The sequence below is a fragment of the Cygnus atratus genome, chromosome 20 (genome assembly GCF_013377495.2).
Source record: "Cygnus atratus isolate AKBS03 ecotype Queensland, Australia chromosome 20, CAtr_DNAZoo_HiC_assembly, whole genome shotgun sequence".
NCBI lineage: Eukaryota > Metazoa > Chordata > Aves > Anseriformes > Anatidae > Cygnus > Cygnus atratus.
In genome coordinates this window covers 974453-1002232 of record NC_066381.1, presented here as the reverse complement: position 1 = coordinate 1002232, position 27780 = coordinate 974453, and the positions used below count along the sequence as shown (strand labels likewise).

Sequence of the window (27780 nt, the reverse complement as noted above, 5' to 3'; positions counted from 1 at the left end):
GGAAGGGCAACCCGCTGGGTCACCGGCTGTCACCACACACGTCCCCGGTGTCACCACGGGGGGTGTCAGGGGGACACAGAAGCAGGACGGAGGCAGAGTCCTTTAAAAACTTGTCCTTTATTAGTCTGTTGGCAGCGATTCTCTCTGCGTAGGGTGTCCCACCCAGTTATATCAAAGTGAGTAACATGAAGGGAGCCAGGGGGGTCGCAGGCTGGCGGGGACAAGCCCCCCCACGTTGTCCCCTGCCGCCGGGACCCCCTCCCTCCCTCCCTCCTTCCCCCCCCGGTGCCCCTCGTGCCCCCCGCTCGGCCTGCCCCCCCCGGGGTCAGCTCTCGCCACTCACCCCGGGGGGCAGCACCGGGGCAGGGGGTGTCGGGGGGGTCCCAGCCCCCCCCGCAGGGAGCGATAGCACCAAGGGGGACAGCTGCTCCCCGCAGTTTATTCTGCGCTCCCTGGGGGGGTCGGGGGGAGAACTCCCGGGGTGGGGGCAGGCCCCGGCGCTGCTGCCGTGCTGTGGGGTCCCTCCCGGGAGCGTGGGGCCGGGGGGCCGGGGGGGTCTCAGCTGGGCTGGGGATTTACATTCTGGACCATGCAGTAGCACCAAAGTTCATGAGGTTATCGGTGGGGCGGGCGGTTACTTCCGCTTCCTCCCGCAATATTTCCCTTGTGCGCAGCCGACTCCACCTGGGTTGGGGGGGGGGGACACCGGCTCAGCCCCCCCATACCCCGACAGGGGGCTTGGAAGCCGGGCAGGGGTGAGGGGGACCCGGCGGAGCTCACCTCTAAAGCCCAGGGCCCCGAGGGCTCCTCCGAAGGTCTTGGGGGGCTTCCCTGTGGGGACAAGGCCGAGACATTGAGCGGGGTGGGGGGCTCCGTGGGTGCCCCCTGGGGAGGAGGTGACCCCCAGCCCACTGTCCCCAACCCGCGTGGCTGGGGCGCACTCACCGCCAAATCCCAGCTGGCCGCCGACCCCACCTGAAAGCACAGCGAAGCCTCAGTGACGCTCAGCCCCGTGCCCCCAGCCCAGCCTGGCCCCGCTCCCCGTGGCCATGTCCCCGTGCCCCGTGGCTGCGCGTGTCCCCACGGGCAGGGCACACAGGGGAAGGTACCTGGAAATATCGGTGACACGCCAAAGCCGGGAACTCCAGCCCCTGGGGAAAAAGTGACAGCCGGTGACAGCCGGTGACAGCACTGCCACCCCAGCCCTGCGTGGCTGCAGTGTCCCCAAGCCTGCAGCGAGCTGGGCGTGAGCTGCCCCAAGAGCCCCCTCCCCAGCAGCACCCCTGGGTGCCCGTCCGGCTTCAGTGCGCCCCGCAAGGCCGTGGCGTGCCCAGCGGGGTGGGGACAGCAAGCAGGGCAGTGCGGTCGGTGACAGGGTCCCACCCCGGCCCCTGGCCCCGGCACTCACCTGGCTGCAGCCCCCCAACACCAAAACCTGCGGGAAGGGAGAGCCCCGGTGAGGGTGGCGGCCGTAGGGACAGGGACGTCACCCCGCTGGCCAGGGCTGTCCCCGCTCCTTACCTGGCTTGGGAGGTTTTCCAGCAGCTCCTGGATACAAGAGCCCTGCAGCAGAGGTGGGTGTCAGTGCAGCCCCCCACCAGCCCAGAGGGTCCCCGGGTGTCTCCACGTGTTGGGGACACTGTGCTGTACCATCCCCTGTCCCCACAGCCTGGGACACGCTGGGGCTGGGGCCCTTGGTACCTGCTTGGTGGGGGCCGTCCCCTCCCATTGTACCCCTGGGCAGGCGGCAGGCACAGACAGGGCACGGTGACAGCGGGGTGGGGACACGCCATGGGACCGCAGAGGTGCCTCAGCTCCCTTCGGGGTGGGACAGCACCCAGCTGGGCACTGCTCCCCCAGATCCCACAGGGCCACAGCCAGGAGGGGACAGAAGTGGCCCTGAATCTCCTGCATCCCCCCGATGCCCTTTCCTTCTCGGCATCCTGCACAGACCCCTCTGTCCCCGGGACCCTCAGCGCCGAGCCCACCGGCACCACTCACCAGCACCAAGGCCACCAACTCCGAGGCCACCAACTCCGAGGCCACCTGTGGTGAGGAGCCTGGGTGAGCACTCCCAGGTGACCGTGGGGACGCAGCGCGGGGCTGTGGGGTCTGTGCCCAGGGATTTGGGCCGGGGTGGGAGGTGGGGACCAGGGACACTGGGCATGGCAGCACTGGCCTTGCCATCGCTCCTGGCTCACGTGGCGGGGGGATTTGCAGGGAGCATTGCAGCTCCAGCACCAGCCCAGGGTCCAACTTGCTGCTCACCCAGCCCCACACAAGCCCAGACCTTCTTCATGCAGCCCCATGCCCTGGGGGAGCACCCCCTTGCCCGCACAGCACCCACCTGGGATGCCACCAACCCCTGGGACTCCGGCTCCGGGAACGCCTGTCAGAGAGAGGCAGTGAGACCACGTCCCCCCAGCCTGCACGGGGAGCTTGTGGGGGGGGTCAGTGAACCCCCAGGGGTGGCCGTGGCACCCATCCCACCTCCCCCAGAGCAGGAAGACCTGGAGGCCTTCTGCGTGGTGCCTTGCTGCAGGCAGTGCAGAGCGGGAGGAAAATGTCCCCGGGGAGATCGAGGTGGGGGGAAGCCACCGTACCGGGTAGCGCTCTGCACCCAGGGGTGAGCGCGCCACCCCCTCATGCCCAGGGCTCCGCAGGGCATGTGGGGACATGAAGAGTGGCCAGCACCCCGATATCAACACGGGGTGCTCAAGGGGGAGCGGGCTGGGGATGGGTGGCAGCGATACGTACCGAATTTGGGAGGCTTAGCACCTGGCTGCACCCCTACTTGGGGGATGCCTGCAAAGCAAATGAGGGCACCGTGTTTAGGACAGGCACCCCCACACCTCCCCATCCCACCCACCCCCCACATCTGGATGCAGTGCTGCCCTCACCTGCCCCGGGGAGAACGCCAGCACCGGGTACCCCCACGCCCGGCACCAACCCAGGGACGCCGCCGACGCCGGGTGTCACTCCTGGCACACCGGGAACACCGGGCACTGCGCCTGGCACCCCTCCGACACCGGCACCTGTGGAAGAGGGGGTGAGGGGACAGCCCAGGGCTGCGTGGGGCTGGGGCAATGCCATGCCGGCACCCGCTTGCCCTGTGTGGAGATGTACTCACCGTATTTGGCTGCCTTGGCTGCTGCTTTTGCTGCTGCTGCCGGACCTCCGACTCCTGGGACAGCGAGAAAAGGGTCAGCATCCCTGGGGGGAGCCTCCCCAGCAGTGCTGGGCAAAGCCCATCCCTGCCACCTTGGCATCCACCAACAGATGGCCCCGAGCTGACGGAGACCACCAAGGTAGTCCGAGGTGCCCGAGGAGCCCCAGCCCTGTCCCAGTGCCAGTCCAGCTGCCACCACCGCCTGCCTCACCTGGGACACCTCCAATGCCGGGGGCCAGGCCACCCACACCAGGAGCCAGGCCACCTATGCCAGGAGCCAGGCCACCCACGCCAGGAGCCAGACCACCTGCCCCTGCAAGAAGAAAGAGAAGGACTGGGGCTCCAGCTCAGGAAGAGTGACGGGGGCTGCAAGAGGGCTGGGATGGGTGGAGGGATGGTGCAGGTGGGAGGGCAGTGGGAGGGGTGGTGGGATGGATGGTGGGATGGATGTTGGGATAGATGGTGGAGTGGGTGGGGGGATGGATGTTGGGATGGATGGTGGATGGATGGTGGGATAGATGGCGGGATGGATGGTGGATGGATGGCGGAGGGATGGCAGAGGGATGGCGGAAGGATGGTAGAAGGGATGGTGGATGGATGGTGGGATGGATGGTGGGATGGACAGTGGAGTGGATAGTGGATGGATGGATGGTGGAGTGGACAGTGGATGGATGGATGGGTGGTGAGGTGAATGGAGGGAACGAGATGTGCATGGGTGGGTGGATGGAAGTGAGGTATGGATGGGTGGATGGGTGGATGGATGAGGGGATGAGGGGATGAGGGGATGGTGGTGTGGATGTGTGAGTAGAATGTAGGGTGGATGGATGAATGTATGAGAAGGCACATGGATGATGGACCTAGAGGCCTCCATGCAGACCAACTCTCTGGAGAGCATCCCCTGGCACAGCCAGGACCTCATCCCACGCAGAGTTCTCACCCCTCACCCCGACCCATGGGGACCCCATGCAGTGCCTCAGCCCCAGCTGGGGAAGCAGCCTGGGGCGGGGAGGTGGCAGGAGGCAGGACGTGCGGGATAACCCCAGAGCAAGCCTGTCTTACCGTACTTGGCTGCTTTGGCGGCCGCTTTGGCAGCAGCGGCGGCAGCAGGGCCGGCTCCTGGGGGAGAGGGGGAGAGTGAGGGGCAGCGACGGCCTGCAGTGGCCATGCCAGTGCCTACTGGCCAGCACCACCGCAGACATCCCTGAGCATCCCTTAGAGAGCATCTCACCAGGTACCAGACCGGGCACACCGACTCCGGGAACACCAACTCCGGGCACACCAACTCCGGGCACACCGACTCCGGGCACACCGACTCCGGGCACTCCAACTCCAGGTACTCCAACTCCAGGAACGCCGGCTCCGGGCACGCCAGCTCCTGTTACATCAACCCTCATTACACCAACCCTCAGCACACCAGCCCCGGGCAGGTACCTGCTCCTGCAGAGAGGACCAGGGATGCGGCTGAGCCCCACGCCCCGGCCATTTGTACCACCCCTCCCTCCCTCCCTCCATCCCAGCACAAAGGACAAAGGTCTCTCACCAAATGCGGCCGCTTTCGCTGCAGCCTTTGCTGCAGCAGCAGCAGCTGCTGGGCCACCCACTGTGAAGACAGAAGGAAGGGTGTCAGGGGGAGCGGAGAGGCCAGCAGCACGCTGTCCCCTTGTGTCCCCAGCCCCTTCGCTCACCTCCGACACCAGGCACCACACCAGGGACGCCTGCCACGCCAGGGACACCAGGCACGCCGGGGACACCAGCCACACCAGGGACACCAGGCACGCCGCCAATACCAGGAACACCGACACCGGGAACGCCAATGCCGGCTCCTGCAGACAGCGAGAGGAGAGAATTTGGAGTGGCTGAGCCATGGGACAGGGAGGGAGGTCTGCCCTTGCCATCATGCCATGGGGGGAAGCACCCCCTGCCTCATCCCTGCAGGTGGCTGGGACACATGCCTGGTGCTGGGTCACCCAAGAGGCTGGGAAGTCACCAGCATGGGGGACGATGCCACAGGGGGCTCCAGATGATCCTCGGCATGAGGAGATGGAGCCTTTCAGCCCAACAGGGCACAGAGAAGTGGCTGGTGGCCCTCAGTAGCCACCTGGAAGTGCTGGGATTTAGGGAGAAGCTCAGCAATGAAAAGCTTACTGGTGTGTGAGAGCAGGGGCCATGAAGATTGCCAATTTTCTCCCTAAATCCCATCCACTTATTGCTTTTTATTTTCTTTCTGCATGATGCAGAAAACAAATGAAAGAAATGGCCAGCAATGGTTTAGCCCTCCGCTGCGCCTCCTCTCCGAGCTCAGCCTCTCAGCTTCACTGCTGCGGGAGGTGCTGGGGTGTCAGTCCCTGCTGGGGACCGTGGTCCTGCTAGACCAAGTCAGGGGTGCTTGCCGGATCCTACTGGTTTTTGGAACAAAACCAAAAATTTCAGACAAGAAACAACGAAAGTCAGTTTGGTCTCATCCATTCACCCCCATGAAACACCAGTGGCATCATGGCCTGCAGAAACCTGGGGAGTGACAGAGGCAGGGGACAAAGGTGAGCCCAGGCAAAGCAGCTGGGAGCCAGGCTGGGCACATCCAGTGCCTGGATGCTTCCACATGAAGATCCACTGGGAGCGATCTCCAGGGCAGAGCCACCTGCCTGGTGGCACCCCAAGTCCCACAGAGGGGTCCCCAGGATAATGGGGTGGCCGGGGGTCTCCTTGCCCCCTACAGTACTTACCATACTTAGCTGCCTTTGCTGCTGCTGCTGCTGCCGCTGGCGTTCCAACTCCTGAGGACAGGAGAGAGAGGGACCCTGAGCCACCTGCCCCCGTGCCACCCGCAGCAGGGACAGCACTCACAGGAACAGTCACCTGCCACCCCGGGGACACCTCCGACACCAGGCACCAAGCCGGGGACACCACCGACACCGGGCACAAGGCCTGGCACACCGCCGACACCGGGCAGCACCCCTGCACCTGGAGGGAAGCAGAGCAGTCAGAGCACCCCAAAATGCCCCATGCTGCCGGCCCCAGAGCAAGTGGCTGTGGACCCCTCAAGCAAAGCCAGAGGCTGGAGCATCAACGGGCTCAGCACCTCCCAAAATACCTGCTACGGGACCAGTGCCCGCATGCGCATCCCCCAGGGTTGGGGTGCACCAGAGGCCGGGGCAGATGCGCTCCCACTTGCCCAGCAGGCACGGGCGTGGGGTGGGCTTCCAGTAACAGCAAATCCCCCTGGCAGCAGATGTTCACTGGCTGCTGCGCTGCTCCGCACCGAGCCCCAGGATGCTTCCACTCCTGGATGTGCGACGGCCCTGCCGCACGCACGCACCCGGGCAGGGGATTCCCAGCTCCCAGCCTGGGAGCCCATGTGGCCACTCGAGAGCTGGTGGCAGCTGGCGGGACCCCGAGGTCCCCCAAGGACGGGCTCGTAAATCCCAGCTGCTCCCGGGGCTGACGCATTTCCTCTGGATGCTCCAATGAGCGCGTGCTTGCTCCTGCGAAACCGGCTCCCTCTGCCAACAAGGGGAGCAGCGAGCATGCGATCTGCAGAGCCGAGCTTGTCCCTCCGCTCGCGAGCCATGGCTCGCTGCAGACGCCCTCCCGGCGGGACTGCAGGAGCCGTCACTGCCTCGCGGCACAGCCTGGACCTGCCACGTCCCCACGTCCTTCAGAGCAGGCAGCGGAGGCTTTGCAATGCCAAGCTGCTGCAAGAAGGGGGAAAGCCCCCCTGCAGCCTTGGGGGGGGGGAGGGGGGTTGCAGCCCACAATGGCTCAGCAGAGGGGATCAACTCGCCCCAAGCTTGGGCATGCAGACGCTGGAGCCATGCGGGAGCCTGGGCTGGGTGAGCATCCCAGAGGGTAGCACCCTGCGAAGCCACACCAGCACTGCTCAGCCCTGCTGAGAGCAGGGACTCACCGTAGGCTCCTGCCTTCGCTGCCGCCTTCGCTGCTGCTGCTGCAGCCGCTGGCCCTCCGACTGCCGGGGTAGCAGGAGAGAGTCAGGGGTGTGGGATGGGGGGACACATCGGCATTCGCACCCCAGGGCTGAGCCCAGCCTCACCTCCAACTCCTGGGACAACGCCGACGCCAGGCACCACGCCGCCCACCCCTGGGATGCCGCCAGCCCCGGGCAGGACACCAGCTCCTGAGGGGGGGAAAAGGGGACGTCAGCTCGGGGAGGGGACACCACCAGTCCCCCCCAGCCTGGGAGGGGGACAGCAGCCACCCAGGCAGGGACACGGGCCCCGTTTGTGCCCACGGAGCACAACAGGGTACTAACTGTACAGGGCACTCACCGTACTTAGCTGCCGCTTTTGCTGCTGCCGCCTGTGCTCCAACTCCTGGGGAAGGACACGAGGAGATGCTGAGGACCTGTGGCCATCCCAGCACAGCCCCCCCAGTCCTGGGGACTGGTGCCTCCCACCAGCAGCTGCCCCCTCTCCTTAGTGAGGTGACACAGCCCACCCCAGGCTGTTCCTAGCCCCTCTCTGGCCACCCTGGGGCCCCCAGACAGTGCTGAGTATCCCATCCAGTGACCGGTGAAGCTAAGGGGGTGCTTGCTCCCCCTGCCATACTCTGCGGGTCCCTGCCACCCCCCAGGACTGCTGGGGAAGGGGCCGTACCTGTCCCAGTGGGGTACCCAGCCTTTCCAGCACCAAGTCCTGCTCCTATCCCGCCAGGTCCAAGACCTGCAAACACAAAGAGAAAGCACAGCAAGGTCAGCATCTGGCTCTCGAGAGAGGGGGCAAGGCAGACAGCAGTTCCAGCCCCACATCTGGGGACATGCTGGGGACACCCAAGCCAGCCCCAGGCTGGAGATGCTGCCTCAAACCTCCCCGAGCAGAGCTGGCTGCAGCACAGGACATACCCTAGCCAGCACGAGCCGAGAGCTGCTGGCTGCTGGCCCCATGGCACGGGATGCCCAGCGAGGGGATGGGGGGGGGGGGTGTCCGTGGGCACCACGCCATCCCCGTCCCTCTGCCCTGCCCGCGTCCCCACCCAGCGTGGGTCGCTTTGCCCTGGGTCAGGGTGCCCCTCGCAAAGCCCAGGCTCTGTGAGCAGCTACGACCGTGGAGCAAGGGCTATGAGCACTCACCATAGGGCAGCTTACCAGTGCTGTAGGGCAACCCATAGCCACCTGGAGAGGAGAGAAGGCAGCTGGTTAGCACCTGGCTGCCGGTGGCTGTGCCCCCTCTGCCCCGCGGTGTAGCCCCTCTTTGCCAGCCGGCTGTGCAAGGCGAGCCCTCAGCACTGGGGCTCCTTCCAAGTCAGGAAAGTCTTTTTTGGGGTGCGCCCCCACCTCGTGATGGGACCTCCCGGAGGTGCCCCTCTCCGCAGCAGCTCCAGAAGTGAGCCCCGTGCCGAGGGCTGCAGCACGCAGAGCTGGTTTCCAACATGAGCGTGTGTTTGCCGGAGCCTCCCGTGACCCCGCTTCAGCAGGGGGCCCCCCAGGAGCCCCGCGGCGAGAGCCGTACCCAGCTGGCTACGCCAAGGCCAGCTCCAAACGCGAGGCTTTAATTGGAATCAGGGCTTGGGAGCCTCTGCTGATACGTGACCTCATTAGGAGGTCGGTGAGAAGGGACTGGGGGGGGGGGATTATGAGAAGGAACATCGTGGCCGGGGAGATGGCTCCTTGCGAAAGAGCGGTGTCCCATCGCATGGGACAGTGCGGGGATGCCTGCCTCTCCGCACGGCGGTGGCTGCAGCCCAAGGAGCAGGGACAAGCTGCCGCATCCCTGCTGGTGGCAGCTGGGGCCGCACACGGCGGGGGTGCCCCGCGGACACCCACCTCCCCAGCCACGGGCAGGGCTGGCGCCTGTGGCCAGGATGCTCGTGAGAAGGCGTTGCTGCAGGCATCCCCTCCCACAGTGACATGTGCGCACCACATTTCCCCCCCCGCCAGCCGTTTCCACCAGGTGCCACATGAGGCTGGATGGGCTCCGCAGCCGGCAGCCGTGCCCGGGGTCCCCAGTGGCACCTGGCGCCACCAGCGTCTCGCTTGCCCCAGAGCTGCCCGACACTGACTGGGTGACACCCGTGGAGGTGGCACCTAAGGTCCAAGCCCTTGGGACTCCAGGGGTTGTGCTGGTCCAAGCCCAGCTCCGCAGAGCCACTGCCACCCACCTGGCTGGTGCTCACCCCCTTGGTGCCAGCACGGGGACGGCCACCAGCATCACCAATGCCAATGGACGCAGCGGCTGGCATGGGAACCGATTTTCCCAGCCCTGAGACCACCTTGGTGTGGCTGGGCTCTGGGGCACCATTCCCTTCCCTATGACACCAGGTGGGACCCTGATTTCAGCCACAGCATCAGCCTGTGCCCCCAGAAAGTGGGGTGGCCTTGGGGATCCCTCCTGAGTCAGGGCAGCCCAGAGCGGGAGCTGCCTGGGGCATTTTCAGCAATTCCTCCAGAAAGGAGACTTTCCTCTGAACGTGTCATTTTCGGTGCTCTCCCCTCGTACCCTCTTGCCCTGGGCTCACCAGCTCCGGCATGCAGCACAGGGGACACGGGGGACACAGGGACGTGTCACACATCTTTCAGCAGCACCCAAGCCCACCTGCAGCATTGCCCTGCTCAAACCAAGAGCCGTGACAGCTGTGACAGCCAGCCCAGCGTGTCCCCAAGCTTCTGGGGAGTGACAAGGAGGGATCCCGGGGAGGACAGGGATGCACCCGGCACCTGAAACCGCACTGGGGGACAGCACCGCCATCCTACTGCACCCTGCAAGGGGTGGCATCACCACCGCCACTGCCTGCCTTGCAGCCACAGGGACAGGGGTCCCCAGGGAGGGAGAGGGGCGACGCAGCCACTCGCTGCTGGTGGGGCTCCCTCCTCTGATTTAGGCACGGCGGCTCCCCAGAAAGTGGGTCAGCCCCGTCTGGGCTGCAGGCCACTGGCAGGGCCGCCAGGACGTGGCCAGGTGCCCGCACCAGGCACCCCATGAAAGGCAGTCTGGGGCCGGGCGGCCAGACGGCATCCGATCTCCGCGGGGCTGGGTCGCCCTAACGAGCGTAACAAGCCTCTGCGGGAGGAAGTGGGTGCTGGCCAAGTATTTCTGCTGCCGCTCGCGGCCGTGGGCCCTGGCGGGGGAAGCCGGCGGAGCTGCTGGGTCTGGCGCCCGTGGTGGGGAGGGATGTGTGCCCCGGGGTGGGCTCCACCCCGGGATAAAGCCCGTGGACCTCCTCTCACTCTGGCATCCCAGGGATGCGGATCCCTGGCCGGATCTGGCTCCCCTCTTCCTGCTCTGGATGTCACCGGGGTGGGCCCGCCAGCTGCTGGCATCCCCAGACAGGCTGTGCCACCCGGTCCCTGCCACCTGGCACTGCCATCCTGCTGCTGTCCCTGCCGGGCACGTCTGGCTGGGGACAGACAGGTCTGGCACCCAGCGTGGGGACAGGTGACAGATGCCACTGGAGCAGCACAGGCTGGGAAAGGGGTGCTGAGCACCCCTGGGCTGGGGCTGAGCATCATCTCTGCGGGCAGTGAGGAGGGAGACCTGCCTTGTGCTCCGTCCCCACTGCCAGCCTGCTGGTGGTGGCCTTGGTTAGCTGTCCCCGAGAGGGGACATTCAGCCTGGGTGAGCGTCTGGTGATGCCCAGCACATCCCCTGGCCCCCAGGAGCCACAGGAAGCAGAGGATTCCTGGAAAGATGTGCCTGGTGCCAGGAGGGGGCTGTGGAGCCAGCCTGGGATGACCTTGCCCAGCGCACATCCCCAGAGCACACCTGCTTGTCCCTGGCGCGCCTGGCAGCCAGCGGAAGGCACAGCATCACCCTGGGGCTGGGAGCAGGAGCAGCGGCAGCCCCGGGCAGGATCTGCCCTCGGGACTGTGGGCAGCAGCTGGAATCACCCGCCCAGCGGTGCCCAGCTCCGTCCTGCTGTCCCCTACCAGCGCCAGCACTGCCGGGTCCGGGGGACCCAGGGCCACCGGGGCTCAGCCCGGGGCAGTGAGGACGTGGGGTCCCCCTGGCGCTGCTCGGGGCCCTCACCCGCACCCCTGCTGGCTGTGGCCGCTTACCTGGGAGCTTGGGAGCTTTGATGGGATACCCCAGAGGGACTCCGGGCTGCTGGCCTCCAAAGCCTCCCAGTCCTGCAAAGCCAACAGCAGACGCTCACCTGGAGCCCTTGCCCAGGCTGCCACCAGACCTTGCGAGACGGGGGTGCCTGTGGCACCCCGGGTCCCCAGCCACGGCTTGGGAAGCCTCTGAGGCACCTTCTGGCGTGAGGAGGCCACGGCAGTGATGGAGAAGCTTGGAAAGGAAGAGAAGGACAGGCGGGAGAGAGGGGACACTCACCGGGGATTCCTGCGAAGGCTCCTGCTCCTGGGGAGAAACACAAATGCCCCCGTGAGTCGTGGGGCTGGTCCCCAGGACTCCACAACAGCCCATGATGTCCTGCCTGGTCGGCCTGGGGGGTGGCCTGGGGACAGCCCTGGACCCTGCCGTGCGCGGAGGAGCAGGGACGTACCTGGACCTTTTGCCTTGACGCCGGTGCCAGTGGGAACGCCAGGCAGCACCCCTACGCCAGGGAAGCGGACACCTGGGATGGAGCAGAGGGGACGGGTGAGCGTGGTGGGGCCTCGTGGTGTTGCTGGTACCCCAGACCCATGTTCTCTGGCTCAGTGCAAAGGAAAAGACCTCCAGACCTTGTTCTTGCCCTGACCCAACCGCCCACCCCACCCAAATCATTGCCAGCCTGCCCTGGCTCAGCACCCAGGGGTGTGCGGGGACGCCCTGCGCCCAGCACCAGCACAGCCGGAAGGGACGCGCTCCCCGCAGCCAGCCCCAGCCGTGGGGCACCCGAGCCCCCCCCAGGCTGGAGGTGGGGTCCTGCCCCCCCCCAGCCCTCACCCTCCAGAGGCAACCAGGGAAAAACAGTGCTGCTGGGCGCTGTTCTGCCTGACAGTGCTTGGGCTGTTCTTTTTTGTTTGTTTGTATTTTTCTCTCCAGCCCCCCCCTTTTACAAATGTCTTTCATTATAACTCACGCATTTTCAGACATGGAAGGACATTCCTGACCAGCAACAACACACTTCCCATTCTGACAATGTCGAAACATCTTGTTTTCACAAGTTTTCCTCCCCAGATTGCTTTGCAGTGAGGAATTCCTGCCCCCGCCACCCGTCTCCTCCCCCCACAGCCCTTGGCCGGGCAAGCCGGCCCCACATGGCCTGCGCCAGCTCCGCTCCATGTCCCGTGCTGGTGCCGCTTGCTCCCATGGGCCCCTGCCTCTGGCACCACGGAGATGCCACTTTAGGAAAAGTGACAGCCAGGCAGGCTGGCAGCAGTGTCCCAGCGGGACTGAGCACACTGGGACGGGGACATGAGGCCAGGGCACAGCTGGCCATGAGACCACTGATGCCAGCTAGGAGGGTCAGCCACTGGGGTGCTGCCTTGGGATGGGGACCCCCTTGGAGATTGGGGTGCTGCTGGTAGGTGGGGATCCCCTCAGAGACTGGGGTGTTGCAATGGGATGGGGACACCCTCAGAGGTTTGGGCAATGTTATTAGATGCAGACCCCCTTGGAGGCTGGGGTGCTGCTGTGGGATAGGAAAACCCCAAGAGATTGGGGTGCTGCTTTTGGAAGGGCTTTGCCTTGCAGGCTGGGGTGCCACCATGGGATGGGAACCCCCTCAAGGGATGGGTGCTGCTGTTGGATGGGGCTCCCCTTGAAAGCTGGGGTGTTCCCACATGATGGGGACCCCATCGGATGTTGGGATGATGCAAAGGGATGGGGCCACCCTTGCAGGCTGGGTTACTGTCATTGATGGGGACCCACTCAGGTGATGGGGTGTTCCCATGGGATGGGGACCCCTTCAGAGGTCGGGGTGCTGCTGCAGGATAGGGACCCCAGCTCACCTGCGCCAGGGAGCACGCCGCCGCCTGGGAAGGCCCCAGGGATGCCAGCACCTGCGGGATGAGAAAGGCAGCGGTGAGCCCCCAGCCGGAGCCGTTCCCCACCGCCACCAGCCCCTTCTGGGCTGTGCACCCACCTGGTACTTTGGGGGGCTTCACTGCCGCACCGACCCCAGGCTGCACCCCTCCCGGGGGCACCACAGCACCTGCAGGTGGCATAGAGCCCTGAGAACCCACACAGCGCTGCCACAGGCTTGGGGTGTGGGGACGGGGCATTTCCTACCTGCGGAGACCCCAAGGCCTCCAGGAACACCAATTCCACCCACACCACCAAGACCAGCACCTGGGGACATTGGGAAAATGAAGGGCACAGGGTGAGATGCCACCTTTGGGCTGTGGGTGGCCGGAGAGGTGCCAAAGGAAGGGATGGCCCCAGGGGACACCCCGAGGAGCACCGGAGATGGGTCCCCCAGGTTTGGGCAAGGGACCCAGTCCCAGGGCAGGGGGCTTCATGCTCCCGGAGGCTCCAGCTTGACCAAAGCCCCTTTCTCAGCACAAGAACAGGCACCAGGTGGGGCTGGCAGAGAGAGCAGCATCTCCTGCTTCCAGCCCCCCATCCTCAGGAAAGGCTGGGCATAGAGGGGAGCCCCAGAGCCCTGAGGATGCCCAAGCCCAGTGTTGCCCCCCAGCATCACAGCAGGCACCCTGAGCACTCACCAGCTTTCGCAGCAGCCTTAAGAGCGGCCGCGGATGCAGCACCTGGGAAGACGCCCCCGGGGAAGGCACCTCCTGGGAGCAGACCTGCAGCACCTGCGAGGGGAGAAGGGGCAGGGTGAGCCCTGGGGAGCAAGAAGGTGCCTGCACCCCCAGGCTGCGGTGGCGGTGAGGGGTGGCGAGCTGGCATGAGGCAGTGCAAGGCAGGGTTAGGTGGCATCTGCGCGGGGACAGCTCTGCGGTGCCGGCCTGGCTTGTGCCCTGCACTTCTTCTCTCTACATCCCCTCCAAATCCTGCTGCCCTCTGCACCCCTGCCGCCCAGGCACTTTGTGGTGTCTCAGACTGCTGTGCATGCCACGTGAGGGCACTGTCACCCTGCTGCCAACCCCACGGGGACACAGGGCCCCCTCCCCTGTTGCTGCATGGGGCTGCCCAGCCTGCCCACGTGGGTGGACGTGGTGGTGGAGCTGCCTCACTGCCCTATAACCGATGGGGATGGGCCACCCGCAGTCCCTGGCGTGGTTCTCTAGGGACACTGCACTGGGGACAGTCCTTGTCCATGCTCACCTGGCTGGAGGCCAAGAGGGCCAAGTCCCCCGAGGCCACCGACCCCTGGAAAGAGAAGCGGGCTGAGGGGGGCTGGGGGGGAGCAGAAGCACCTGCACGGGGACAGGGAAGGGGCTGGGGTGCTGCCACCCTTGCCCGTCCCTGTCCCACACAGCTCCAGCACCCAGCTGTGGGCTTCCCCTGCCAGCCACCCCATTCCTTGCTCCCTGTGCGAAGCAGGGAGGACAGGATCCGGCCATTGTGCTGAATGGGGATGTGCACAGGATGGTTCCCCACCAGGAAAAGCTGAGTGGGAGACCCCCATTTGCACCATCCTGGCAGGACAGATTGCTCCAGAGGTCTCGCCACGCTTGCCGGTGCTCCCAGCCCACCACACCCCCAGGGACAGGCATGGGGGACGGGGACGGGACCCGGCCATGGTGGCATGGGGCACGCGTCCCCACCCGATCACTGCCGCTGTCCCTTCCCACTCCGCTCCGCCTCGCCCGCCCCCCACCCCGTCGGGCCACGAGGGGACAGAGCTGAAATGTTTCAGGCTGAGGAATGAGTCCCTCCGGCTGGGCCAGCGCTGCCTTCCAACATCTGGGGCTAATCAGCGCTCGCTCCCTCCAGGCGCAAATTCCACTGCCTTTGGCTCACAGCGCGGACACCACTCCGGCTGGGGCTTCGCGGCTGCACCGCGTTTGGTTTTAATTACGCTGAAATAAAGGGCCTTGTTTTTCTTTCCACGAGCTGAAATCTGAGTAAACGGAGGTTGCAGGCCCCCGCCTGGGGCTGGCGCTCCTGCGGCGCGGAGCTGGGCCGAGGAGGCCGGCGCACCCTGCCCCAGGCACAGCAGTCCCCATCCGAGAGCACCTTCCCCCAGGCCACAGGGCTCTGGGCATCTCCACCAGCACCAAACCAACCGGTCCATGCTGCCCCAGCACCTCCCTGACCTGCCCCAGGCTTGGAGTCCCCCAAAAGGCCCAGTGCTGTGCGTCCTCCTGCCTGCATCCCCTCCCTGTCCTAGTGGTGGCCCTGCCTGTCCCCTCCTCTCTGGGCCAAACGATCCCCAGCAAAAGCTGCCCAGCCACAAGTGCAGGCAGGCAGGGGACACCTGAGGACCAGGGCTTGGGGACAGCTGGAGAAGGGGTGGCAGCACGCTGAAGCTGGGGACAAGGATGAAGGCGCATGGAGCCCTTGCGGCTGTCGAGAGCTTGGTGAGCACAGCAGGGCAGGGCGGAAAGCGTGGGCAGGTGCCGGGGAACATCCCGTCCCCACGGCCTCTTCCTGCATCCTGGCTGCTGGCACAGTCGGCGAGAGATGAGGGAAAGGTTTCTTACCTGGTTTGAGAGGTTTTCCTCCAGCCCCGAGCCCTGGGGGAGAGTGAGGGAGAGCGGTCAGATGTGCCCCTCCCTGCAGCGTGTCCCCTCTGCAGGCATCCCAGGATGGGGACACCGGGTGGGACGGGCTGAGCCTCTGCCCTGTCACCCCCTCCCCACCCCAGAGAAGGGTCCCCGGCACTCACCTGCTCCCAAACCTCCGACCCCAGCACCTGCGAGCAACGACACAGTCTTAGCACCCACCCCTGCAAGCTCCCACCCAGCCCTGCCTACGCTGGGGGTCTGGGGACACAAGCAGATGGGGTGTCCCCTGTGGTGTCCCCAGGCCTTTAGCCAGAGCACTGGGGACAGGCTGTCACCCTGGGCCTTTCCCTTATGTGGCCAGGGCTGTGGAGATGCCAGCCCTGGGCTGGTGACCCCCAGCGTAAGGCTGATACAGCCCTGTCCCCATGCCGTGGTGCTGCAGCCGCCCAGGACAGGGTGTCCCAGTGCCCTGGTCCTGCTCTGCTGCGCTCAGAGGTGCCCTGGGTGCCCCCCCAAGGGCCTGCCCATCCCCGTGATGCCCCCACACTGCCCAGGTCCCCTTACCTGGGAAAAAGCCTCCTCCTGGGACTCCCCCTCCCGGGATAGCACCAGGAACCCCTGCAAGAGAAGAGACCCTCGTTAAAACCCCCACAGGGATTTGTGTGTCCAGCGGGACCGGGGGGGGGGGGGGGCACCCCCGGGACGGGTGCAGCTCTGTCCAGATGAGGCAGGATGCACAGCCCCATGGCAAGAGCCGAGGGCAGGGAGCTGCCTTTCCTTACACATCTCCTTTTCTCCAGCAATACGGTGGTGATGGGGTCTGGAGCTGCCCCAGGGTCTGGCGGGGTGGCTGCAGGATCTGGCCCTACACCGGGGGGGAGAGTGGGCTGGGATCCGGCTCTGCTGCCCAAATCCCATCCCAACACCCAGCCAGTGCCGTCTCCAGAACCACCTCCCGGCAGCTCTGTGTCCCTCTGTCCGTCCCTGCACAGTGAGAAGCTCCCAGGCCCCTCCGCTTTCCAGGGCAGGCAGCTGGAGCTGGAGCTCAGCGGTGGTGCTCAGACATCACAGTGATGCTTTTTGGGGTGCTTGGCTTAGCCCTTGCTCTGTCTCCTGCAGGACACCGTGCGGCAGATCGATGGTCCCTGCTCCATCGTGGCAATGGATGGGGTAGAGACAGGGTTTGGGGTACAAGGACGCAGTGCAGGGGATACTCTGCCTCTGGCAGGGCTTTCTGGCACTGGGGGGCTTGCAAAGGGATTTGTGGTGGGGCTGGCAGGGCTGTGGGGGACTCTTAACAGGGCTGGCAGGAGGATCTGGGGGTTTCTGAAGGTTACAGTGGCCAGGGGGCACCCGGAACCCCAGAAGCTGGGTGCAGGCAGTGGCACAGCCCTGGGACAGGTGGCAGCTGGGTGGCAGAGCTGGCACCCAGCAGGGGGGACACCCAGTGCTGTACGTGGAGCCCCCGGCATGGCAGGGACAAGGGTGTCCCCTGAACCCTGCTCACGAGTGTCCTCCACCACACGGAGCACCAGAGACAGAGCCCCATCCCTGCCTCACGGGGACAGGTGCTCATCTCGGGGGGCACACAGGCACGGGTGAGGCATCAGGACACGCGCACCCCCGTTGGGATGCATGCACAGGCGAGGGATGAGTGCCGGGACACACACGTGGAGGACATGTGCCAACATCCCCGTGCATGTCAGGGGACTCGTCGGGCTCGGAGCTCCCCACGCCAGCACCCCCACGTGCACACACACACACAGCGGTGTCGCCCAGCCAACGTGCCCAGTGGTGCCAAGCAGTGGGATTTGGCCTCGCGCATCCCCAAACCGCCGGCTCGGGGCACGAATCCGGCCCCGTCACAGCTGGCGTCCCCGGAGTGCAGCGGCCGCTCTCGGTCATCGCTCTCCCCGCTGACCGGCCGGCTCGCCCTGCCGCCCCAGCCCAGCCCAGCCGGGCGGCAGCCGGCCAGGCCTTACGGAGCAGCTCCCTTTCCCGGCACATTCCCCCGCCCGCCTCCCCCCCCCCCCCACCAGTTTGGAAAAACAAAGCCCAGCTCCTTTGCCTTTTCCCAAACATCATCCACACAGCCCAGCCTCCCCGTCCCGCCCCGCCGTGAGGGGGTGGCCACGGCCGGCTGTGTGGACGCCCCCCGCAGCGTCCCCAGGAGCAGTCCCCATGGCCAGGCAGCACCCTGGTGCTGGCAGGGGGGATGCCGGGCGCCCTGGGGAGCCCCTGGCCCCCTGCCCCATTGCTGCCTGGCAGAGCCCCCCGGCGAAGCTGGGAGGAGGCTGTGCAGCTCACAGTCCTCCCAGGGTGTGCGGGGACATAAAGGCCCAGGGGACACCTGCCTTGGGGCTCCCCAGGGGGCTTGCAGAGGCTGTGCTCAGCCCTTCATGCCTCTCCCATCTCAGCTCCACGCAGTCCCAGCACCTTGTGGCCACGCATGTTCTGGAGGGTTAAAGAGGAGGTGTTGGTGTCCGGGGGTTCACCAGCCCCCTCCATGCCCAGGTCAGGAGGTGGATGGGGACCACCTGCCTTGGCACGAGCCAGGACGGCCGTGTGGATCTGGGGGAGATGAGGCTGTTGCTCAGGAGCCCTGCAGGATACTGCTCCCGGCCAGTTCTGACACCAAACGCGGTCAGCTCCGTGCCCTGGCCGGACCCACGCACCCTGCGCTGCTGCACCAGGGCCACACAGGGCTACGGGGATGGCTCCAGGGCTGTAACACCGTGGCTGCACTTGTCCCACACCCTGCAGGGAGGAGGCAGGTGCTGCCCATTGCCCGGCTCGGGGTCAGATCCTGGCATGGGGGCCCTCTGCCCTCATTGGCACATCGGGGATGGGGAAACTGAGTCACAGCCCTGCTGGGGCGGAAGGGTCCCTGCCCTGTGTCTGCTCCTGCACAGAGGCTGCTGGCAGGCTGGGAAGGGAGGGTTTCTCCCACATCCCCTTTTTCTCCCCACAGTGTTAGGGCTTGGCTGGACCTGCACCCCAGGGCTCTATTTCCAAAGCTTTCCAAGAATTTTCATATGAATGTACAGTCCCTGCTGCAGCAGGGGATAACCCATGGAGGTGCTTCAGAACCTGGTGTGGGGCGTTGTTTATAGAAAATGGGCTTTTTTTTCCATATTTCTGTACTGTTTGGTCACTACTACAGCTGCACTATTTCATTCTGACCACTATTTCTATTATCCTGTTTCCATTACCTGCAGTGTTACTTGCAGATTCCAGTCCAAGTGAGAAATGCAGATGTTTTCTGTATTCAACAGCTTATTTCTTCCCACATCCAAGACCCAGCTGAGGACCCACAACAGGATGGGCGCGCACAGCCTGGGCTCCAGTGCAGCTCAGCCCCTTGCCCTGTGTCCTCAGCCCCGCGCCTCCATAGACCCCCCCGTCCTCTTCCCGCAGGAGGCTCAGCACTCAACTGCGGCAGACGCTTCCCTCTTGCTGTTTGCTTTTTTGGGAGAATGGGTTTTGGAAACATTCAGTCTCCAGGCAACTTTGAAGCCGTGCCGCGTCCCGAGCCTACTGGTAGCAGCTCGGGAGGCCGGGCGGGAGCGAGCACTAACGGGAGAGCAGGAGGCAGCCTCCAGAGCCTGGCTCCCATCCAGCCCCCGAGCCTCAGCTTTCATCTCCGGGTGCCTGCGGACAGCCCGCACCCTGCGGGCTCCTGCAAAGGGAGCAGCCCCACCAGGCCGCTGCGGTGGCGGGGAGGGGAGATGCCATCGCAGCTGGGACAGTCCCCAGCACACACAGTGACACAGACTGAGCTCTGACAGACTCTCCTGGTGGCCTTGCTTGGGCCAGGCCTGGAGGAGATGAAGGTGCCATGGGCTGAATTTGTACCCATTGCCAGCACCTCTTCGCCCAGCCCAGCTACTCCTGCGCCCCTGAACCTGCAGGGCTGGGACCCCCATGTCCCTCTGTCTTCCCTGGGGTGTCGCTCCCCGGGAAGCACTGAAGGATGGGTGCCCCCCTCCAAACACTGCACTTGGCATCTCCTACAGCAGCCTGAATCTGTCCCATGGGCCATGCACAACCCCATGAACACCCCTGCTGCCCAGAGGGGTGCAGAGCAGCACAGGCTGAGCCCCAGCCACCGCTGGGAGCCTCCCAAATGCCACCAGCTCACCCCCTTGGTTGAGCCCCCTCCGGGTGGGTGCACCCCCACCACCCTTGTGGGTGCCACTGGCCATGACCCTGTCCCAGCTCGGCCCCCAAGGCTGGTTGGGCAGAGCTGAGCCTGCCCAGTGCCAAGCAGCTCTCCAGGCTGCAGGGACATCGGTCACTCCTCCATGGGGAAATGTTCTCCAGTGTCCCCATCAGCTCTGGGACCACCTCCAACACCAGCTCCTCGGGGAGCTGCTTCCCAAAGCAGCAACCACCCCTGCAGAGGGAGCCAGGGTTTGGAGTGGGGCCAGCAGCCCCAGACGCTCACAGTCTGCTATGGGATCTCACCATGGGGCCAAAGTCACTGAGACTGCCCCAAATGGCAGCTGCATGAGAGCTGGTGAGCAAAGCCACCGCGGTTAAGCAAAGCCAGCACAGAGCATCACTGCCAGGCACGGAGAGTGGCCAGGACTGAGCCGCATCCCATCAGGGATGGCTCCTGGGTCCCAGGCTGCAGCTACTCAGGATCGGGCACTGACAGCAACTTGGATCCACAGGTGCCTGGCTCAGCACCGCTGGGGGATGACCCTGTGCGCACGGCGGGGGACAGGCCAGACTGGGGCCAGGGTCCTGGGAGCAGAGCAGGGCGCTGGTAGATGGAGCTGCTGGCTGCAGACAGCAGCCCTGAGGGCTCTGCCCTGGGCAGGGGTTGGCTCAGCACTGGCACTGCCCTCCCCTGCCCACAGGACCGTGCCTTGTCCCCACTCCGCTGGCCCCATGCAATGGCTCTGGCACTGTCCTCATCACTGCTGTTGCCTCTGCCCCTTTGCATTTTCCATTGCATTTTCCCCGTGCAGGCAGACGGGCACTGTCCCCCTTCAACCCAGCCCCATCAGAGGTGCCTGTCCCACCCCGAAGCACGCCGTCTCCATCTCACAGCCCTTTGCCCAGTTTTGCCGTTGTGGGCAGCTCTAAGTCTGTGCCGGGAGCAGCTCTCCCCGGTGCGTGCTCACGGCCCTGCCACGAAACACGAGCTGTCCCACGGGCAGGCACCTGCTGCGTGAGCTGCCCCGGCTCCCTCCCACCGTGCAGCAGGACACAGGGTGTGCACCCCGGCACGCAGTGGCTTTTGTTCCCTGCCCCAGCCCATGCACGTGCATGTGTGTGTGCCAGAGGTGTCACCCAGCCCCTGTGGCCAGTGCTGCCCAGCCGGGGTCTGGGTGGCACTGGGGACATACACAGCCACGCCGACACCGGTGACACAAGCACAAGAGGACGGCGCAGGGGCCAGACCAGGCACTGGGGTCTCGGGCCATGGTGCTCTGCAGCGGTGCCCAGCCGGGGGCTTTGCCACGGTCACCGCGCAGCAGCTTGCACGCATGGGCTGCGAGATGCACGCACACACATACACACCCATCTCACACCGGGATCACACTGGGGGGGCGATGGGGGCCAGCCCCCCGGCCCCTGGCATTTGCGGTGGCCACCCTGCCTGCACATCCCCAATGCCTGGGCAGGATGCGGCGCCTTGGAGCCCCCCTGGAAAGTGCTTGGCAGTGCCGCCCCGGAGAGCTGTGCGTTCCCCCTGGGTGCCATCCCACCCCGCCTGGGCATGGCATGCGGGGAGCAAGGAGCCCTTCGGGGAGGTGGCACCCAGGCAGGCTGCCCTGCCGCCTCCGGTTGTCCCCAAGGCAGGGCAGGGGCTGCCCGTCCCTCCTCGGCCAGGGCAGGATGGGGAGGTCCGGGCAGAGCCTCCCTGTGCTAAGGGGAAGGAGCCTTTTCTTGCCTTACCTCCTTGCTGGGAAGCCGGGAGGATGGAGAAGAGGAGGAGGACTCCGGGAAGGAGGGGTGCAGCTGCCTGCCTTGCCATCTCTTGAAGCAATGCCCCCGTGCTCTCGCAGTCAGTGTGTTTTATCCCAGAGCTGCTTAATTGTTGCTTCCAAGGATGTGAGGGGAAGGGGGGGTGTGGGGGTTGGAAGGAGGGAGGGGAAAAGGAACGAGAGAAGGGGGGGAGAGAGGCACAGGACACTACGTCATGACGAAAGGGCAAACACACGAGCCTCTCCAGGCTATTGGGCTGTATTTTTTTTTTTCCTTTCTTTTTTTTTTTTTTTTTGTGTGTGTGTGTGTGTGTAATTTCCCTCCCGCGCCGCTCTCTCCAATTCTGGTGCGGCTCTGCCAAAATTGCAGACGGAGCTGCCAAGGCAGCCTCTGGCGGGAGGGGAGCAGAGGGGCGCGGAGGGGAGCGGAGGGCCGGGCCGGGGTGGCACGGGGGTGGCACACCCCGGGTGGCACCGGGCCAGCGGCGGGGCGCAGGGGTGGGGGCTGCCCCGGCACAGCGGGGGCCCGGAGCGTCCCCCGGAGCGTGCTCGGGTGCCAGGTGAGGACCCGTCTCCAGCAGGGGGACGGAGGGAAGGCAGGCGTGGGGAACGGGGGGACTGAGCGGCGTTAGAACCGAGCCGACGGGGGGCGACCGAAAAGTGCCGCAGTTGTGGCGTTGGGTTTCTCCCAGCTCTGTCCCCGCTTGTTTGTCCCCAGCCCCGCGACACCTGCAGCGGCCGTGCTTGGGCTGGGACGGGGATGGGGACGGGATGGGGACGGGATGGGGATGGGGATGGGGACAGGGGTGGGGACAGGGACCGGGACAGGGACCGGGACAGGACCGGGACAGGGACCGGCACCACTTCCCCTGCTCTTCCCCGAGGGGTCCCGGCCCCGACAGGGCCCGTGCCGGGGCTCGGGGAGGCGGCGGGGACCGGCGGGTCCGGGCTGCTGCCGCCGTGCGCTCGGCTCGGCCCCGCCGCCGCGGCCACCGCCCGCCGTGTCCCCGCCGCTCTTACCCCGGTGGCCGTTAGGTGGCAGCCGTGGGGTGTCCGCCGGGAGGACGGAACGGGGAATTCGCAGAAAAACGAGCCGTCTGCGCCCGGGGCTGTCCGGCCGGGGGGGCACAGCACGGCCCGGACCCCTCCCCAGCCGGGGTGTCCTGGGGACACAGCGCTCACCCCGAGGCCCGGCCGGGGACAGCCACCGCGCCCCCCAGGCCCCGGCGCGGGGGTTCTTGCCCAGCGTGCAGCCGAGCGTGGCTGCTCCCGGTCAAAACCGCGTGTGTACCCCCCTTCCAGGCCGATCCCCCCACCCCGGGTGCAGCCCCGGCTGTGCTGGACCCGGCTCTGACCCCGGTGCACAAACCCAGACGCAGCACCAGGGCACCTCGAGGTGCTTGCGACGAGCTCGGGAACAGAGAGCAGGTGCAGGGAAATGCCCCCTCGGCACCCCTCCGTGGGCCTGTGCTCCCAGCTCCACGTGCTCCCTCCACGGCTTTGGAAACTTTCGGGAGCACAAATAATCTGCAAATCCACCCGGCTCCCTGCGAGAGCTGCGAGGTCCTCAGCCTGGATGCCCACTTGAAGACATGAGCTGAATCCTTGCTCCCCTTCCTGGCCCGGCCACTTGCATTATCTCAGCTCCCACTTTATTTCAGAGAAAGTGCTGATGGCTGCAGCCCCCAGAAATCCAGGGGGTGAAAACTGAAAAACATTGTCATCCACACCCAGCGCTGGGACACGTCAAGGCGCAGGGGGCCATGCAGGAGCTGCTGGGACTCTGCACAGGCACCCATTTTGTGCTCACCTGCAGCCCCACATGAGGCTCTGGGCTGCAGTTTCGGGGGTGGGAGGGGAGATGTGAAGGAGCACCCTACAATGCAGGGTGCACAGCCGGGCTGACTGAGCTGAATGCTTGCTGCTGATTGATGTAGTGCTCGAAGAAGACGACACACGGTTGTTAAACACAAGCTCTCTGTGCTCCAGCAAGGGCAGCAGCCCAGGAACAGATGGATGCGAGGAACAGTGCAGAGCAGCTTTGCAGCAGCATGACCCGTGGGCATGCACACCCTGGTGGCACTGGGCGGGCTCCAGAGGACGCATCCCTAATACGTGTATCTGCAAAACATGCAGAGAGCAGGGCTGGGAACGTGGCTTTGCTGGGGATTGTAACTGGGGCAGCTGGATGTCTCTAGCAGCTTCCACCCCTTGCCAGTGAAATGGCTCTAACTTCTGAAAGCATGTTTTGTACCTAGAAAGAATAGAGGCGAGGCAAGCTTTCCCCGCCCCTGGCACTCATGCAGGGGACTGGGATCCAAGCCCTTTGCAATTTGGCCAGGGCAGAGCCAAGCCATCCATGAGCTGCCCGCGGGGAAGGGCTGGGAGCTTTCATTGGAGTTTGCAAATTGTCGGGGAAAAGCTGTGCAATTTGGCCAGCACCAGGAAGGCACAGTTATGGGCACACTCCTACAAGCAGGGGAGAAGGCAGAAAGCAAGGGGCCCAAGTGGAAAAGACGCCATTTGCTGCATAGCGCAATATCTGGGTGAGAAAACTCGCCTGGAGCAGGAGTACCTGGGACTGCATCCAGGGCCGCGTGGCGGCGCACCGAGGGGTGGCGGCCCCAGGGGTGCCTCGAGCGCACGGTCCCCACTGCGGGTCTCCTCGCCGCAGCCAGCAGGCGTGGGCCACACGCTGTTCCCATTAACGCCCCGAACAGCCTTGCCCGGCTGTTGCACGCCCAGGCACCCCAGTTGTCCCGGGGGTAGCACCGACAGGCCAAACACCGCTGTAAACACACCTTCACCATAGCTACGGAGGAGCCCCGCACCTGCCCCGGGGGGACAGCATCCGGCGCCGCGCGTGTTTACGGCGTTGTCATAGGAAACGCTGCTCGCTCCGGGATGCCGGCGGGCGTGACACGGCTTTACGGTGCCTGTGCGGAGCACAGGGGATGCATAGCTCAAAGGAAAGCTATGTGTGAAGGGCAGATCATGGCGCACAGGGGAAGGGGCCCCCGGAGGTGTCCAGCCCCAGCGCAAACCCAACATTGTCCAGCCGATGCTGCAGACCCTGCAGGGATGGAGATTTGTCCTTCCTGGGTCAGGCCATTTTCCCCTATCCAAACCTGAGACGTATTTGCAGCGGGGGATATCCCCCAATGCCCAGGGCAGCACCCACGGGAAGATCTGCACTGCATCAGCTAGAGGGAGAGGAGACCTGGTGGTGGTGGAGGAGCCCAGAGCTCTACGTTTGGATGCCAGCACAGCGAGGGCTACCTGGGGGACAGAGGGCTGCTCCCCCCTGTGGAGGATGGCCACGGTCTGTGAGGAGTGATGATGAGCACAATTTTCCACCATATCTGCTCTGAAGTTGGGTCTGGAAAACTGGGTTTGCCCCAGCGTGCTCCCAGAGGGCATGGAGCAGGGAGAGACTGGGGACGAGGATGTCCTTGCTGCTGCCCTGCCCTGATGCTCAGGTCCAAACAGCATCACCTTGAGCAGGGTCTGCCGCTGTCTTGGGAAACTGAGGCTGGTACATCTGCTTGGTCCTGCCTGGCATCATATAGGCTAAAATTTTCATTTCACCTCCCCATCCCTCTGATGAGCAACTGCCTAGTGTTTGGCCACCACATCTTCCAGACCGGTGTTACAGTCTTGAAATCAAGCAGCAAGGGACAGGGACATCACCTCCGCCCATGGGCAAGCACCCTTATGTTTTCATGCCTTGGTTTACCATCTGTTAATTGCTAGCTAATGAGTTATCATCCCAAACAGTCTGAAATGCAGACCTCTGTAAGTCTGCCTGCTGCAGCATCCCAGAGACATGCATCTCGAGGCATGGGGCAGGAGGAGGCAGGTTGTGAGGCTGGACAGGGCTCTGTAGTACCTGGGAATCAAATCAACTCTCTGCTCAGTCTAATTTTTGGTAATCAAAACCTTTAGACCTGTCAACTTCCTTGTTCAGAGCTATTTTCACTATTTTCACGTGAAATCCACCAGCGGGATGCCGGGTTGCAGCGTGTGCTTGGGGTGGTGTACCTGCTGCTTGCTCCAGCCCTCCAGGAGCCCACTGGCCCTTCACAAAATTTGCAAATTGAGCCCTGGCTGCTGTTAAAACACCAACATCCTTCTAGAGCACCACTGGCTGCTCTAAGCATAGTTCAGGGAGGAGGTCTTCATCTCCATCCGCATCCTAGAGCAGTATGAGACACGTTTCAGCAGAGCCACATTTTGGGGCACACTGTGGGTAGGATTGCCATGCTCCCAGCTATGCCCCATGCTTTTTTGGTGCACGGACATTTCTCAAAGCACGAAAAGCATGGCCAGCCCTGCCCGAGGGTGCCGGGACTCAGGCTCAGGCTCTCTGCCAGCCGCTGGAAGGTCCTAATGTATGCGTGTGCTGCGTTTGATCATGTAACGAATGGGCCCACACGAGACCAGCCATACCGTGCCCAGTCTCAGCTTTCCATTAGCTCATTTCTCTCCAGCAGTCACTTCCTGCAGTCGTCATGGAAAGAGGTCTTGCCAACATAAGGTTTTACCAACATGGGGTCTTTCTCAGTGGGTTCAGGGCTGGAGCCACAGCCACATGCAGTGGTGGGGTGCTCGGCCTTGGCACGACTGCAAGAAACAGCATCAATCACCCATGGCCTCGAAGGGACCCTGACGTCTCTCAGGAACATTTATCAACACCTGGCTGCAGCACTGGGATCTGCCTTGGGGAGAGAGGTGAAGGGGAGACAACACCCTCATTGCCCAGGCCGGACACGTACCCCAGCACCGTTTTTGGCCATGCACAAACAACCAGAGGATGCTTGTGAAGGTGCCTTCTCTGCAGGCTTCGCCTCTCTTTCACATCTCCTCCTCCATTCCCTGCAGGTGACTAGGTCTCCTTGCACTAAGGCACTTGGGCGCACAGCACCCGTGAGGCTTGGGTTGTGTTGCCCTGGGACATGAGCTGCAGAGTTGGTAGAATCTCCATCCTTGGTCATATTCAGAACTTGCCTGGACAAGGCGCTGAGCGCCGTGACCTGGCTTTGGAGCTAGCGCCGCTTGCGCAGGGGCTGGGCCGGAGACCTCCAGACGTCCCTCCCAACCTAAATCCTTCTATGATTTATATCGAATTCTTTTTGGTATTTATGTAGTTCTGGGAAGTCTTTGGTGATGTATCGTTGAGCTGTTATAATCTGAAGCTGGCCAAGGAGGGATTTAGTGGTCCTGGCTCCATACATCTCATTCACATTGTCCTTCTCAAGGACAGCTAAACATCTGCTGCTGATAGGTAACTCCAGGCCGCGCGCACCCCGCTCACTGAAACCTCTTTGTGCCGGGGACGTTTGGTCAGATCGTTCAAGAGGCTGTTTTTGTCCTTCCTCAGGCTGCTCGTGAGCTTTCCAAGTGTTGATTAAAAGGTACCATCACTGCAACGCATGCTGTGCCTGGGTGGATATAGCTTTCAGCAACTGAAACGCAGTGTTTACTGGAAGACTCCGCAGTTGTTCTCGGTCAGGACTGATTCCCTGCCAGATGTCAGCTCTGACCCCCAGCAGTTTCGGCAGTAGAGCCGCCTAAAAATTGGAAGATTGTTTTGTATCCTTGAAAGAAAAATGGGTATGTTTATTATGGAGATATTGCTTTTCCCTGCCCTCATACTCTGAAATGGCCAAAGCATGTTCAAAGAGACTTTCCTTCAAATGGCCTTTGTGCAGAGACCGAGGCTGGAAAATCTCAATGCAGAAGGGGAGAACTGAGGTGAGCTGTGGGCAACCGAGCACAGCGATGTAACTGGTAATGCTCAGCCAGAACATGAACTTTAGACACTGCCTGCGCTCCAGTTTGTGTCTGTAGCACAGAGGGGCCCTAAGGAAAAGGCGGTGGAGCTTGATTATCTTGCAGCCAGATCCTTGTGGTGTTGAGGGGAAACATATAGCAGGCAGGGCTGGGCTGCCTCCCTCCCTCCAGCGCACCCTGCAAATGCCAGTCGATGGCTCCCAGAGCACTGATAATCCCAAGCATGAGTCAGAGCCCAAGAATCACGAGCAGAGCTTCAAATTAAGACTTATTAAGAAGAAGAAGAAGAAGAAAAAAGAGAGAAAGAAAGAAAGAAAGAAAGAAAGAAAGAAAGAAAGAAAGAAAGAGCAAATACTGGTGTGGTTTCTTGTGTTCTGCTTTTAAGCTGTAAGGTTTATGCCTGCAGCATT

General features: G+C 64.0%; 1 protein-coding gene across 2 annotated transcripts; it reads right to left on the bottom strand.

The window, feature by feature from the left end:
• Window positions 1-98: 98 nt before the first annotated feature.
• Window positions 99-21640, bottom strand: ELN (elastin). Of its 2 annotated transcripts, XM_035559054.2 has the most exons (35): window positions 21549-21640; window positions 16203-16256; window positions 15800-15826; window positions 15615-15647; window positions 14293-14337; window positions 13728-13820; window positions 13294-13353; window positions 13148-13216; window positions 13014-13064; window positions 11624-11695; window positions 11452-11478; window positions 11175-11246; window positions 8253-8294; window positions 7780-7845; window positions 7453-7497; window positions 7218-7301; window positions 7074-7133; window positions 6026-6130; window positions 5893-5943; window positions 4855-4992; window positions 4710-4769; window positions 4398-4544; window positions 4229-4285; window positions 3381-3482; window positions 3131-3184; window positions 2901-3035; window positions 2758-2805; window positions 2348-2389; window positions 2002-2046; window positions 1522-1563; window positions 1409-1435; window positions 1110-1151; window positions 946-975; window positions 781-831; window positions 528-684 (listed from the first exon to the last, which is right to left on the bottom strand). In XM_035559054.2, the coding sequence occupies exons 1-35, from the start codon at window positions 21625-21627 to the stop codon at window positions 635-637; spliced, it is 2205 nt and encodes a 734-aa protein (XP_035414947.2). In that variant the 5' UTR covers window positions 21628-21640; the 3' UTR covers window positions 528-634. The 2 variants fall into 2 exon arrangements, with proteins under 2 accessions (XP_050570688.1, XP_035414947.2); XM_050714731.1 differs by lacking the exon at window positions 8253-8294 and having other exon boundaries at window positions 99-684.
• Between the last annotated feature and the right edge of the window lie 6140 nt (window positions 21641-27780).